At 40.4% G+C, this 15450-nt stretch overlaps 1 protein-coding gene across 3 annotated transcripts in view; it reads right to left on the reverse strand.

Moving 5' to 3' along the window:
* Window positions 1-15450, reverse strand: part of NBAS (NBAS subunit of NRZ tethering complex) — a 155168-nt gene that overhangs the window by 51782 nt on the left and 87936 nt on the right. Inside the window, exons 35-38 of one of the 3 annotated variants that reach the window (XM_087946851.1) lie at window positions 14821-14925; window positions 9419-9559; window positions 7341-7454; window positions 7005-7128 (exon numbers count right to left, since the gene is read on the reverse strand). In XM_087946851.1, coding sequence (XP_087802977.1) covers window positions 7005-7128; window positions 7341-7454; window positions 9419-9559; window positions 14821-14925 — 484 coding nt within the window. Of the gene's footprint in view, window positions 1-7004; window positions 7129-7340; window positions 7455-9418; window positions 9587-14820; window positions 14926-15450 lie in introns of all 3 variants that reach the window. The other 2 variants (XM_026674297.2, XM_087946859.1) reach the window with 2 other exon arrangements.

Here is a 15450-nt window from a genome sequence, read left to right on the forward strand (position 1 = left end):
CTCTGATGGGATCTGTGCAGTTAAACCTTTGGCATAGCTCTGCTCTTCCTCACAGCACACAAGCCCCACAAGCACGTCAGGGTAATATCCCACTGGGGATTAATTATAATAATTATGATATTATTCATGGAATTATGCAGAAGTATTTTAGTGTGCTAAGTGAAAAAAGAAAAACAAAAAAACATAAACCTTTTCTTATGCTGTTACTAGCATTCTGAGTCAATGGAAACTGAACTAAATTAGAAAGCTCTGAATATTCCAAAACTATTGTTAAAAAAGCAGTAGATGATTGTGCACGAACTGTCATTGTGTTTATTTTTTATTATGTGGCAGTCCCTTCATGAAATATTAAATCAGATTAAATTAATAGCCTAATCCAGTACAATACAGTTTTTGGTAAGACTTTGTCCAATCACAATAGCATAATGTTCTGTAAAGATAAAGATTAAGAAATATATATACATATTACAGAAAAACTATGAATCAGAGAATAACTTGCAGAGACAATTAATGAGAGAAGTTTGGGATCAATGTAATTTTAAAGCCCTCAAATTCTCAATTAGTCCTCCCTGACTGCGCTCTATGCAAATATAAACATAATACTGTACATCAGTTATGCTATTCAGTATTAAGAAAAAGAAAGTAAAATCTGAACATAAAATCTAGACTCAAGCTTTCTCTGAAGGTGCTCAGAGAAATCACAGAATCAACAAATAAAAACGTAAAGATTATGATGAGGTTTGAGGAAAACTGTTATGTAACTTCCACTGGAAAAAAAACAGTAATTCTTTTTTTCTATGTTTAGTTTAGTTTTATATTTAGCAAATGTTCAGAATTGTCAAAATACAAGGAAAGAATCTGACAAGATTTTAAAAACCAGAGGAAAATTTTGGTGGATTTATGCTATATACAGTATTTTAAAAGTCTCAACATTTATTTTGCTTGCTGACCTAGCAATATGGTATCATTGCCAGGATATATGTGAAGAACCCGCAAGGTCTACTTACTGCCTAAATATTTATAGAATCCTATATCGTAAAACAAACTGTGTGGGTCAAAATAATTTATTTTTCTGCTCATTTATTCCATAAATATACTGCATGGTGGCACAGTGGTTAGAACGCAGTACTGCGGGCTAATTCTGCTGACTGTCAACTGCTGTTCGGAAGTTCGATCCTGACCGGCTCAAGGTTGACTCAGCCTTCCATCCTTCCGAGGTCGGTAAAATGAGGACCCAGATTGTTGGGGACAATATGCTGACTCTGTAAACTGCTTACAGAGGGCTGTAAAGCACCATGAAGCAGTATATTAAGTCTAAGTGCTACTGCTAGTGCTAAGTGAATAAAATCTCTTGAAGTGAATAAAATCTCTTGAAAGTCCTCCAAAAAAGAATCTGACTTCTACTAAAAGGAATTAGATCCTTTTTTTCTCTGAAGTATCATACACATGTGGAGTCATAGGGCATCATCCTGTATATTCATATCCAGCAGTTTCCCTGGAAACTTTGACAGTGATAGATTTTTCTAGGCCAACAATGTCAAATAACATTTATCTACATTAAAGCAAGTCAGTTACAAATGATCAACCTTGTATGAATGTCCATGTGGGAAGAAACATATAAACAAAATTAATTAGTGTGATTTTTCATAATGCCATTCCTTTTGGAATAATCAATGTTATACTGTTGTATTGGTCTAGACGGACACACCAGGCAGACACAGGAGCTGAAGAATAACGCTTTTTTATTTGAAGCAGTAACAGATTAACGTGGCTGCCCAGCTGGGCTGGCAGCCGGCTGGCTGGAGCCGGAGCCCCAACTCCCCCCAGCTGATGCCGCTTGACAGCTCCTTATATAGTCTGCTGTCAAACGGCACCAACCAATGGGAACAGTGAGATGGTCCCGCCAAAATGCGGACCAGGTTGAAGACTTAGCTAGTCAGGGACACAACACCCTTTCCCTAGCTAAGGACATGCGCTGCCCAGCCTTTTGGGAATACAATGGTATAACCAGGAAATTGAACTAGTGAGGAAATTGAACTAGTGGCCAGGGAAGAGCACCTGGCCTGGGAAGGAGACCCTGACAAACGTGGCAAGCAACCCTGCCCAGGTGACCTCCCGCCTGTGGCGGAGTAAGGCCCCCCACATCCCAAGGGTTGTGGGTCAAATACTGACAGCTGCCTGCCTTGGAACCAACGCTGCAGAGATGGCAGGTCTAGCTGTGGCTTGCACAAAAATGGCACCCCACCTGTCACAAGGCAGGAGCCTGAGAAGGGAACCAGATAAGATGGTGAATAAACCTGTCTGGTGACTGCCTGCATGGGGTAGGGCAGAGGTGCCTGAACCCTAAGGCTGGAGGCTCGTTGTGCTCTCCTGGCCCCCTTGGGACAAGAACATCCAACCTCCCACCTACCTAGCTTCCGCCCCTGGGGAGTGTAGTGCTAATGACAAGGGAGACAAGCCAAGGTGGGAGAGACCCTGGAGGTGGGTGCATGGAACCTCCTTGTTCAACGCCTGACACCCCCTCCCTTAAATACCGGATCCATCCCCCCAGAGCCATTGGAAAAGGGGGGGCAGAGAGAATTTTATTATCTGCATCTCTGCAGAGCCAATGGCTGCACCCATGTCCACAATGGTGAAAAGCCTGAAAATGGAGAAAGGCCTGGAGCTGAACGCAGCAGGCCCACGAAGAGCTGCACCCGCAGTAGGCCCATCGCTCGGCAGCCGGTGGAAGTCGAGGAGGCGCTCGGGCTGTCGGCGGCCACGGCGGAGGCGGCAGCGGTGGCGGCGGCCGGGACGGGAGGCGACTGCAGCGGAGGCGCGGCGGCTGCGCGGAGAGAGACGACGGCTGCGGATGGCAGCGCAGCGGCGGCGGCAGAAGAAACGGAGGCCGCGGCGGCGGTAGCGGAGGCGCCGCGGCGGCGGCAGCGGAGGCCGCAGCGGCGGCAGAAGAGCGGAGGCGCGCGGCGGCTGAAGAGCGGAGGCGCGGCGGCGGCTAGCGGAGGCCGCGGCGGCGGCTGAAGAGCGGAGGCCGCGCGGCTGCAGAAGAGCGGAGGCCGCGGCGGCTGCAGAAGAGCGGAGGCCGCCGCGGCGGCGGCAGCGGAGGCGCGGCGGCGGCAGAAGAGCGGAGGCCGCGGCGGCTGCAGAAGAGCGGAGGCCGCGGCGGCTGCAGAAGAGCGGAGGCGCCGCGGCGGCGGTAGCGGAGGCGCGCGCGCGGCAGCGGAGGCGCAGCGGCGGCAGAAGAGCGGAGGCGCGGCGGCGGCTGAAGAGCGGAGGGCAGCGGCGGCTGAAGAGCGGAGGCGCGGGCGGCGGGCGGCGGGCGGAAGAGCGGAGGCGCGGCGGCTGAAGAGCGGAGGCCGCGGCGGGCGGGGCGGGTAGCGAGTAGCCGCGGCGGCGGCAGAACGGAGGCCGCGGCGGCGGCGGTAGCGAGAGCGCGGGGCGGCGGCAGAACGGAGGCGCGGCGGCGGCGCTGAAGAGAGGAGCGCGCGGCGGCGGCTGAAAACGGAGGCCGCGGGCGGCGGCAGAAGAGCGGAGGCTGCGGCGGGCGGTAGCGGAGGCGCAGCGGCGGCTGAAGAGCGGAGGCGCGCGGCGGCTGAAGAACGGTGGCGCGCGCGCTGAATAGCGGAGGCTGCAGCGGCGGCTGAAGAGCGGAGGCCGCAGCGGCGTCCTCGGCGGGAGCGGCTGCAGCGGAGGCGCCGGCGTCCCTGGCGGAGCGGCTGTCGGGCGCGCGGCGGCGGCAGCGACGGCGGTAACAGCGGCCGGATCGGTGGGGGTGGAAGTGTAGTCTCGCCGGCCTTCACGGCCTTGAGGCGAAATCTGGACCTCTGCTAGAGGCTGTAGGCTTTGCGCTCTTGTGGCGCCCACGGGGTGGGGGTTTTTTCGCCAGCCTTCACGGGCCTTGAGGCTGACGTCTGTTCCTCGACTGGGGAGGCTTTTCAGACTTCTGCGCTTTTGGTAGCGCCAACGGGGTTTCGCCAGCCTTCACGGGCCTTGAGGCGACGTCTGTTCCTCGACTGGGGAGGCTTTTCAGACTTCTGCGCTTTTGGTAGCGCTAACAGGGGTGCCTTTCGCACGGGAGGCTAGAGTGCCTGTCAGGCAGTAACTTTCTCCTCAGCTCAGGGAGACTTTCTTCTCAGCTCAGGGAGACTTCTTTTCCTCAGCTCAGGAGGCTCTTTAAATTTGGCGCGCAGCAGAGACTGTCTGCGACTCCAGACATTCTGTGGCTTCAGCTCTTTCTTCAGTGACTTAGCTTCTTGCCTGGGTGTCTCTTCTGACATCCCATCCTCGTCGCCAGTGTTGTATTGGTCTAGACGGACACACCAGGCAGACACAGGAGCTGAAGAATAACGCTTTTTTATTTGAAGCAGTAACAGATTAACGTGGCTGCCCAGCTGGGCTGGCAGCCGCTGGCTGGAGCCGGAGCCCCAACTCCCCCAGCTGATGCCGTTTGACAGCTCCTTATATAGTCTGCTGTCAAACGGCACCAACCAATGGGAACAGTGAGATGGTCCCGCTCAAAATGCGGACCAGGTTGAAGACTTAGCTAGTCAGGGACACAACAATACAAAGCACGGAAAAAGAGTAAGAAATAAATAAATACGTTAAAAAGGAAAGGAAATATAACTATAGTTTACACCACTATCATTGTCTACATCTGTCCTTCCAAATACCCATGTTTCCACCATATACAATTTCTACACTGCCTATATGACTAAACCAATGCAACTGTTTTTGTCTCAGTTACCTTTTTTGATATTAAATCCACATCCGTTCAACATGCATTCATTCCTGACCCTATCTCCCGTTTTTCCTCTTCAGGAGCGCATTCAGCTTATGTTTATGTTTCTCCTGACAGACAACTCTCACTTCCATATAAGAAAGAGAGCAAAAGCACATTCTTATAGACAGCCATTGAAGCTTCTTTTGACAAGCATACCTCTTTTGCAATACAGGACATACTGCCCATTAAGGTCAAACAGCTTCCCAGGCACAGTGAGCAAGCTAATCCCCTGGAGTTTTTGAGTACACTAAAACGACAGTCCTCCAAATGTCAGACCTAGTGAATTAAGCAAACTCCACAACCAATCCATAAAGCAAACCACGCTGATATTTCAACAATTCTCTTGTTACACCATCCACATCTGCAGTCTTGCTTTTTCAAAATGTTCACGACTTTTACTACTTTGTTGTCATTATAGGTCAGTATACCATGCAAATTTCTAGTATATTCTTTTCAGCATTCCCTCATTTCAGCTTCATCCCATTTTATTTAATCACTTTTATCTGTAATTCTATTCACCCTGCTAGAATCTCATTCTTTAGCCTGCTTATCCACTTCCAAAACCATTTTTATTTTTATCAAAATCATCCTGCATTTTCTTAGTCTTTCTAATCTTTCATTGTTTCCCTTGACTATAGTCATTGAAACCCGTCTGCCTCTAACTGCATTACACTGTATCTTCCTCTTATTCTCTCTCCCTCTCTCTCTCTTTGCCAAACAAAGCAATGTAATTGTTTTAGTTCTATTCCAAAGCAGATTCTGTGGCATTTCTTATATCTATTTGCTATTTTTCATATAGAATTTCTCTATCATTCTCTCTTTCTCTTATTTTTTTCTTTCATTCCTTTCCTTTTTGAAGACTATCCAATAACAGTTGTCCCTCATTCAAAACTTCTCATCACCTTTGTATCTCAATCTACTATAAACAATCAAATCAATCATGTTTTTATCTTTATTTTTTTGCCATACATTCACCTAAATTGACTGAATGTTTAACCATATTACCAACTATGACTATACATATTTTCCATGAGAATTTTTCATGGCTTAGGACGGGGTCGCCAACCTTTTGGATCTCAGCGACCACCAAACTCATTTTAAATCCCAGGGACCACTAATATGAATTTTGACTGATGGTGGCTTGCTGACGTTGGTGGGAGAGAGAGAGAAAGAGAGAGAGAGAGAGAGATCTGATCTAACCTCTCTCTCTCTCCCTTCCCCAACGCCCCCCCTCTCTCTCACACACACACAGAGGCAGGAGTGGGATTCAAATTTCTTAACTGGTTCTGTGGGTGTGGCCTAATTTGTGGGTGTGGTTTGGTGGTCATGTGACTGGCTGGGCATGGCTTGTATGTAAATATTATAAATATTTATGTAAATATTGAATTTTTTATAAAAAAAGAGCAACTTTTATCCAAAATCAGGCAAAGCGGGCAGGCAGATTGAGTTGCTCACAGAATCACAGATTCACTTAGAGATCTATGATTCTGCCATCAGCTACCTGCACTGAATAATAGAAGCTTCAGCCTTAAGGAAGGTTTGGCTCTGCTTAAAAGCAAAGCCAAAGATCTAAAGATTAGCTAGAAAGCAAGAAATCCAAAGTTTCCTGCTTTCTAGCTAATCGGCACAGCAGAACAGCTGATGGTTGGGGGAAAAAAAAGAAAAATAGCAACTTAGCAGGCAAGTTTGCCAGGTAAGGAGTGAGTGGACGGCACAGCCTTGTGTTCCCATGCAGCCTGGATTAATTGCTTTGGGGGATGCTCTGGGGGTGACATTTCTCTGCAGACCACCAAAATTTTCTTGTGACCACTGGCTTAGGACATGAGTAGAATGACACCATTGGCACTGACAAAATCACGTTCAGTCAATTACAAAAGCTTATAGCTTACACCCTGTGATGATACTTTTAACACCATCGAAAAACATATCCCCATCTCAGAAGGTCCTGGGGAAGGAATTGATAGAGGGATAAAAATGCCAAATCCAGACTAAACATCTGGCTGACTGTGCAACGAACCATGATGATGACGATACAGAACATATAGTATACCAATATGTTATGACATCCTAGATTCCTGGAAAGAAGTATGTATGAAGGCCAATACCAGCTAAAGAACTATCAGCTGTGATTTCACATGGTTGTGTATATATATTCATATATAAAATTAATTAATATATTAATAGAACACACTGTATGGTTTACCTTCTGTAAACATGTATAGTTTACCTTCTGTAGCAGGAAACAGATCATGTCCTTCACTTTTAGTTTCTGCAAACTTTCCTGTTCTCAACAATACTTCTGCGAAGCTTTCCAAAGGAGCATGCTCATACATGGTATAAGTTATTTCATTCTGTAAAACAAGGGTTTAAGGGATAGCACCGTATTTACATATTTCAATTACTCCTAAAATAATTTTTATAGCTAGAAATGCCTTTAATATTCAATATGTTAACTCTTCCCAATGTTAATTGGATAAGATCTCATCTGTTATCTAGCTCCAGAACATAGTGTAAGTCAGGTTATTAGGAATGTTTAAAAAGTACTAGGAGGCTTTAAACTTACATCTGAAAGATACGGATTGTCAATCAGAGTTTCGTAAAATGGATGACACCCTTGTTTTTCAATTGTTGCATTTGCTCCAGAGGTGTTTTTTAATACATCTCCAAACTCTTGACCCTGTCAGAAATCGAAGGAAAGCCATTATTAAAATCACATCAGATGTTAAGATATCATAAGGTATCGGTAGGGGTGGGATTCAAATTTTTTAACAACCAGTTCTGTTGGCATGGTTTAGGTGGTGGGCGTGGCTTGGTGGTCATGTGACTGGGTGGACATGGTTTGGTGGTCATGTTATTGGCTGGGTGTGGCCAACTCAATATCACTCACATTGAGGCACACAACTCCTCCCCTGGCCTCTCATGACTGTGGGGATGCTGCAATAGTCGTAAGTGTGAAAAATGGTCATAAGTCACTTTTTTTAGCGCCATTGTAACTTTGAATGGTCACTCCACACAAGCAAAGTACCAGCAAAGGAGGGGAAAACACTCCAGAGATGTTCCTAAGACAGGAAGTCTAGTCCTGCCAAGAATGTAATAAGGGTTAACAGAGAGGCAGTTTCTGTAAGCAACACCAGAATGTTTCCTTCCTGCCTTCCTTACAGGATTAGGCCAGTAATTTCTTCTAACAACCGGTTCTCCAAACTGCTTAGAATGTTAACAACATTAATTTGGATATTACTAAAATGATTAAATATAAAGACCTATTGGATAAGCAAGGAAATCTGAAATCGCGGCAAGAACTTCAAGATCGAGGACTAAAAATTGATCAGTGGGCATATCTTCAAATTCAAAGTAGATATAAACAGGATAAGAAAGAATTTGGAATGAACAATAAACTCCAGCAATTAGACAAAATTTTATTAGGATCAGGCAAAAAAAATATAACAAAATTTTATGATTATTTATTAGAAGTAGAATGAGAAGAAATTGTAAAAGAGAACATGATAGCCTGGAGTAGGAATATAGGACGTAGTATCACCATAACAGAATGGGAAAAGGCCTGGGGTAGAAATAATAAAATTACAAAATTGGTAGCATACAAAGAAAATGCCTATAAAATGTTTTACAGATGGCACCTTCCTCCTTCGAGATTGGCGAAGATGCATCCCAATATGCGTCCGAATTGCTGGAAATGCAAAAAAAAAAAAAAAAAGAAAGACGGAACTTTCTTCCATATGTGGTGGTCCTGTATAGAAGCTCAAAAATATTGGCAGAAAATTAGAAATTGGCTGGAGGAAATAACAAGAGAACAGATCGAATTCAAACCAGAGTCCTTTCTATTAGGGATCTTTGATAAACAAATACCAAAAAAAGTGAAATACATAATAATACATATTTTGACGGAGGCCAGATTGGCTTTTGCACAATGTTGGAAACAGCCTCATGTTCCATCAGAGGAGATGATTATTCAAGTTGTGCAGAAATGGACAAATTAACCTTGGCACTAAAAAATAAAGACACTTCAATATACTACAACAGCTGGAACTGCTGGTACAAATGGATAGACCAAAGATAGATTTCACACTAAAAGGCAAAAGAGGAAAGAACCATAGTAGTGATATACAGATATATGTAAGGATTAAGTGTGTGTATGGCATGAAAAAAGGATAAAAAGGAGGTCTCACAAACTGTTGAAGATGAAAATGTTTTGAATTGTTTTCTATCTTTTTCTTTCTATTTTCTTCTTCCTTTCTTCTTTTCTTTTTCTCTCTTACATTTATGTATGTGTTGTTGGTCTGTTTTAATTGTAAAATCAATAAAATTTATTTTTTTTAAAAAAAGAATGTTAACAACTGGTTCTAGCGAATAGGTGCGAACTGGTAGAATCCCACCCCTGGGTATCAGGACTTATACTTAAATTCTCCATTTCACTCCAGCAATAAAGTTAAGGGAAAATCTGAACAGCCACACACAAAGATGAAAATGCATACTCCAAGACCTTGAAGTACATATAATATTTCTGTGTATTTTCTGTTGTCCTACGAACACCCATAACAAAATCCCCTATGGAACACAAAGTAATGATGCACTTAACAAACCAAAGCATAACAACTGGAAAATGAACATATGGTTTCTTCTTACATGCAATGGTCGAAGATAAGCTATTGACTTCTTCCACCACTGTCGATCACTGACAGCATGCAAAACAGCCTTTGTGGTCAGAGTTGTGTTAGAAAGGACCTTCATGGTTTTAGCTGTGGTCCACTGCAGGAGATCAGCAGGCTGACTAGAGGAAAAGCTGTTATCAGCCTGTGAATTTATGCAATACACAACACATAAGCATTAAATGCTATCTGCCAAACAAAACTTTTTTTAAATCAAGACATGCAAAAAAAAGCATAAAGCATCTGCCAAAGATTAGCCATTACAATACATTTCCTGCAAATGCACATGTGACTATGGGGTAACAAAAGCACATTTCATTTTTGGTTATAAATGCATATTTTAATACAGTACTGCAATTTCTAACATGAATAAAACACTTTTGTGATTTAACTATATTTCAAAATGTGTTTTAGAAATTTACAGTAATCAGCTATTGATTAGAGGCCTGTTAATGAATCTTGACAGCTGATAAAAATTTATTTTTGCTTTATTCCAAATGTTTGGAAGGAAGAGTTTGAATATCTAATTATACATTACAAAATTAGAAGCATTTCAGTCTCATTACGATTATCGTGGTTGACATTACAAACTTCAAATAGACACCACAGTAAACAAATAAACAAAGCTTTGCTGAAAGTTGTAAAAGAAAAAGCTATAAATAATATGTTTAGTTGTTTGGCAGAGTGCCTTTCTAAAATAAGCATGATATTTCCACATAGTAGAACAGATTGTCTAGTAAGTTTAGCTTAGCTTAGCATCAATTACGGATTCTTAGAAGGAAGACTGACCATAATAGTGCCCATTAATAGATTATTAGTATTAATCCATAAAGCATTTTCCTTAATATACATTTTTGTTAAAATGTGTTCCTTTCTAGAACATTCTAATGACATGAAAAACCCTGTCACATGTAAAGTATACACTTAGGGAAGCATGAAAACCACAGAAAAATTGATTTCTCAACTGATCAGACACCCAGAACTGTCTTCCATATTTTTATTCTCTGACAGAACACCTGATTTTTATCCTGGAAACTAATCATGTAAGATTGAGGATATCCTATGTAGATTAAAAAAAAAAACCCCACATATCTCATTTGAGGTCATATGTACCTATCTATTCGGAAGGCAAGCAGGATGCCCTCTAGGCTAGGGATCTACCTGATTTATAACAAGATTTGGTTAGATTTACACTATAAGACAAAATGGCTGTGGGTATTTGGAATACCTAGGACTGGAAATGTTAGAACTGAATAGCACTGGGCTTCTTTTGGGACTGGCATGCATTTTTTTTTGGGGGGGGGGTGTGTCTCCTTGGACTCACACCTCCTGCTCAAATAGCAGTGGCAGCTGTGTTCAGGAAAACCTTTGCACATTTTTTTCTTATATGCTAATTAAGACCTTACTTAGACCTGGATGTCCTTTGGACAATTACTCGTGCTTTGATCACCTCTTTCATGAATGATTCCAATGTCTTTTATATGGAGTTGTCCTTGAAAGCCGCTTGGAAGCTTCATATGAGACAGGCAGCTATTGGCATGCTTCATGAGCAGTAGCCTTGGTACTGGTAGGTTCATGATGCAATTCAAAGTACTGGTAGTTATGCATAAAGCCCTCTATGACATAAGATCTAGTTATCCGAGGGAAAACCATTTCCCATAATTTCTGTATGGTAAGGGAGAATTGGAGTCCCATCTATTGAACAGTGTCATCTAATGGGACCTAGGAAGTATGCCTTGCTCTTTGGAATTTTCCCTGCACCAAGGTTTGTCTCCCTCACTCCCCTAAAATCAATCCAAAAAGCTTTTTAAACATTACTTTTTCTCATTTAAATATTGTATGCAGATTAGAATTGTAATGGAATCAGATAGCTTTTTAAAGTATATTTTTTAAAACCTGATTTCTTGCTTTGTCATATTTCCTGGTTGTTACATTTAGATTACATAGTTGTTACAGAGAAAGAGAGCGTGCGAGAGAGAATATTGTTGAGACAAGATATTATATTTTAATCATATTTTCTATTTTGGAAAACATGTTTTAATTATAGCTCAAAGAAACCTTGAATAAAAAATTCAAACCTATTGTTACTTAAAGTAGACCCACTGAAATATGTAATATTGATAATTATGGAGCAACTGAAAATCCATAGCTGATTACACATATTATCTAGTTCTTTGCTGGTTTAACTGATCTTATTTCTGTAAAATTATTTAAAGTTCTTTTTTTTAAAGAAAAGCAACATACAAAAATAAGAGCTTTTCTCTTAACCACAGTTATGAATTAAAGATGAGTCTTGCACCTACACTTTTTCTTCCAGCTTCCAGTCAATATGGTTCAAATGAATCCAGGTTTATTGCATGTAACACTCTCTACAAGAATCAGAACTACTAACGATCAAAGCAATTTGGTGGTAGATAAGTGTCAATGGAATTCAAGGTGGGCTGTAGTTAGATCGCTTGTGGGCACAAAGGGACTTGAGACTAATGACACGCTTGACCCCTCCCTCAGGCTCAGCCTACTCATCTCCTATAGTCATTTCTTATGCTTGCTCTATAATCCCATTCCGTGAACATAGATTTGCCTCTTTGACAATTTTCATCATCCCAATGTTTCCTTTTAACTGACTGTCTCAAATGTACAGCAAGTACACATTGTTTGTACCAAAGAATACAGATCTTCCAAAGTGACAGACTGTTGTGTTCTTAAAATCAGCTAATTAATTAACAGAATTCTTTTTTGCATCTTACAGCATCTTAAACCATTCAAAACTATTTTTATAAAATTCACAATAATTCTAGATACCCCTTGGATTTATTCAGCAAAACAAAAATAAAATCACCTTCTCCGTATACAGTACATGCTATCATTCCCTGTATACGTTTATCACCTAAAAACTATTTAGATTCAAGTGGTAGATAAATCACATAAACACACACACACTTTTATTAATTTTAATGAACTGTCATTTAGGGCATGTCAACTTTTTCAACTTTCAATTTCCAAACATCAGGGGTGCTCAAAAGTTGTGACATGCCTTGGGAATTGTAAATATATTTTGGCTATTTTAATATAATTTATATGTGTTTGGTAAGTATCTATATAAATATCATAACTTTTTAACATTTTGTTTGTTTCATATTTGCTGGTGCTTTATTGGGGAGCAAAAACTTTTGCAGGCCAGAAGCCACATTTACTGTTCAAATGTTAGTGGAGTCAGGAAAAGAAACTGCGTTGCATTTATTTTAAATTTAATATAATATAATTTAAATGTAATAAATATGATTCTTTATCATGTATTTCATTTTTTCCCTTTCCTATTACAGTGTAAAACCTAAGATTTTATATTTTAAGCTGGGTGTTACAGGTGGCTTTGGGGCTTAATATGCAATTAATATATTAATTGCAATGGAATCTATATAGAAAACAAATGGTCATTTTTGTATGAATTTCAAGAAACATTTAAAAAAACAAATAGGTATTTAAAGACAGCAACTATGTTCTACACCTCCAATGCACAATAATTTCATTTCTATACAATGAAATGTAATGGAACAGATAAATAAAACCCTTGCTTATTTAAAAAAAGAGACGTAAGTATTAGATTAAAAATGAAGTTGCCTCCTTTACTTCATGTTTAAAATTTTTCCTCAATTATTACTTTTAGCATTAACAAACAATAAATACCAACTTATACTTAAGCACTATGTTTTAATCACTTAATGCTCTTAAACATTGTTTCTTGGTTTTTGTCAAGTATCTCTTGAATACATTACAGTAATAACATAAATTATTTAACTACATGACAGCAGCCAAGCTTAGGCTAGGGAAGAGGTAATTCAAGAGGAAAATTGTTTTCTTTTTCTGCAGGTTCTTAAAAGACCTTTTCAGATCTAATAGCGTATGCACCAATTTCTACCTCCTGCCTCTTTGCTAGGTTTGATCAAGCTGAGAAGTTAAGCTAAGCCATGAAACATCAGAAGATCTTTAATTTACCACCAAGCCCAATCAAGAAGACTTACAGTTTGAGGCCAAATCTTTATTTCTATTTCCATGGAACGAGAGACATCAACTATGGTTCAAGGATTAATTGATCAGTGTTGACCTCCTGGCCAACACCACTATCTAGTGTCCAAGTCAACAACATTTTGTTTTCCAAGTCAACTCAAATGCATCACTTAGCTCAGATGATGAACTAGCTTACCTAACAAATGAGACAGAATCTACTAGCACCACTGGTCCACATGACACCCCTTAACCAAGATCCAGCAGCATCTGTGTAGCTGTCTCCTTGCCTGACAAATTTCTGAAAGGACTTAAGGCTTAAGTGACTAGCTCAAAGAGGGTAGGTATTAATGGATACTTGGCATGATGTTTTGTAGCTTTAAAGCCAAGTAGTTATTGTATTATTAGATAGCAACCATCTCTGGTCTGGGAACTACTGATTTCTACCTTGCCTACTTCAACCGTTCTATTACCTATCTTTTCTATTTTCTGTCTCACCTTGCTCTCCAAATTTATTTTGAGAAACTGGAATAGGTTGCCACTTCTCCTCCCATCTCCAATTCTTTCTTGTTAAAAATTCCCATGTCTTCATTCTTCCTACTTCCTGCTTGGGGCAGCTCCCATTTCCATTTCTTCCTAGTTAAAAACTAACACCCCCCCCCCACCCTAGCTTTTCCATTTGTGTCTTCTGAATAGAGGCAGCAAAAAAGGTGGGAGAATATTTCTATTTTATGCTCTCTCATTTCAGAATTATTCCTTTCGTTTTCAGATGGGACAATCTCTGTACTTCAGTTCTGCAATTTCCTTTTTATATTAACATATAAAAATTCAATTTCAAACACTTGTCTGGATAAAATTATTTTCAGGAAATCATAATCAAAATGTTTACAATAATATTCATTACATGGATATTAATTCAATAATAATAATAATATTTACTTATCTACTTTAACAACTCTCTTGCAATTCTGCAATTTTCTTACTCCTCCCTTCAGTCATATATCCAGCCACTCAGATAGAAACAAACAAGAAATCCATACTGAACTCCCAAAGTGTTCTTTTTTTTTTTTTGATATGCCCCTTGTGTTATAATACCTTGGCCTTACTGATTGGCTCAGTGCAATTATATTAAGTTATACAAACTGCATGACATTTAAACCATGGAAGACTTCAGAGCCAGGCTTTGAACAAAGAAAAGTTAAGAGAAAAATACTTGAGAAGCAAAGTGAGTGAAAGTCAAGCTGAGAAGTATATGAGACTAAGTGAAAAAGATGTCAGAAAAAAGGAAGACATTAGAATTATTTTTGAGAAACTAATGTTAATTCTGAAGGAAATGAAATTAGGGGTGGGGAAACAGTATTATATAAAAAGCTTTACCTCTGGAGGACACTCTAATTTCATTCCAACTGATGATCGGGAAATATTTACATTTTCTCCCTTTTCAGAAGGTCGTATTTGGTAGTTGACTGTGTTATAAAGAACCTACAAGTAAAATTACAAATTTTGTTAAAGGAGCCGTTGGTGGAATTTAAAAAATCATTCAGGCCAAATCAAGACTGAATATGATAGTGACCATTTTGCACCCCATTCCCCTCAAAAATAATTTAAATTGTTTTCCAGATGGAAGCATACCCTGATTTACAACATAAGACAAACATATATGTAACACAGTCTTTGTCAATTAGTTTAAAAATCAGAATCTATCCCTTTCCTGTAATCATTTAAAATAATAGGTGCGGGGGAGAAACCTGTGTAATATATTCTATGTATTCTGTGCATATCATGAGAAGCAATGCATGTAAGTAAAAAAGAAAAAGAAAGTAAAGAACAAACTGTACAAGAAGCAAGAATTTTACATTAACTTAGAAAGATCATAAATACATATAGTGCTGCATAATCTGTAATAAGAAACAGAAATGAAACTGCATTTACTTTAAGAACTCTTCAGATTACTATTTTCATGGCAACAGAAAGCTTTAGAAACTCTACATTTTGATTGGGCTTATG

The sequence above is a fragment of the Notechis scutatus genome, chromosome 1, assembly GCF_049901735.1.
Source record: "Notechis scutatus isolate UNSWTSFEM ecotype Mainland chromosome 1, rNotScu1.2, whole genome shotgun sequence".
Taxonomy (NCBI): Eukaryota; Metazoa; Chordata; class Lepidosauria; order Squamata; family Elapidae; genus Notechis; species Notechis scutatus.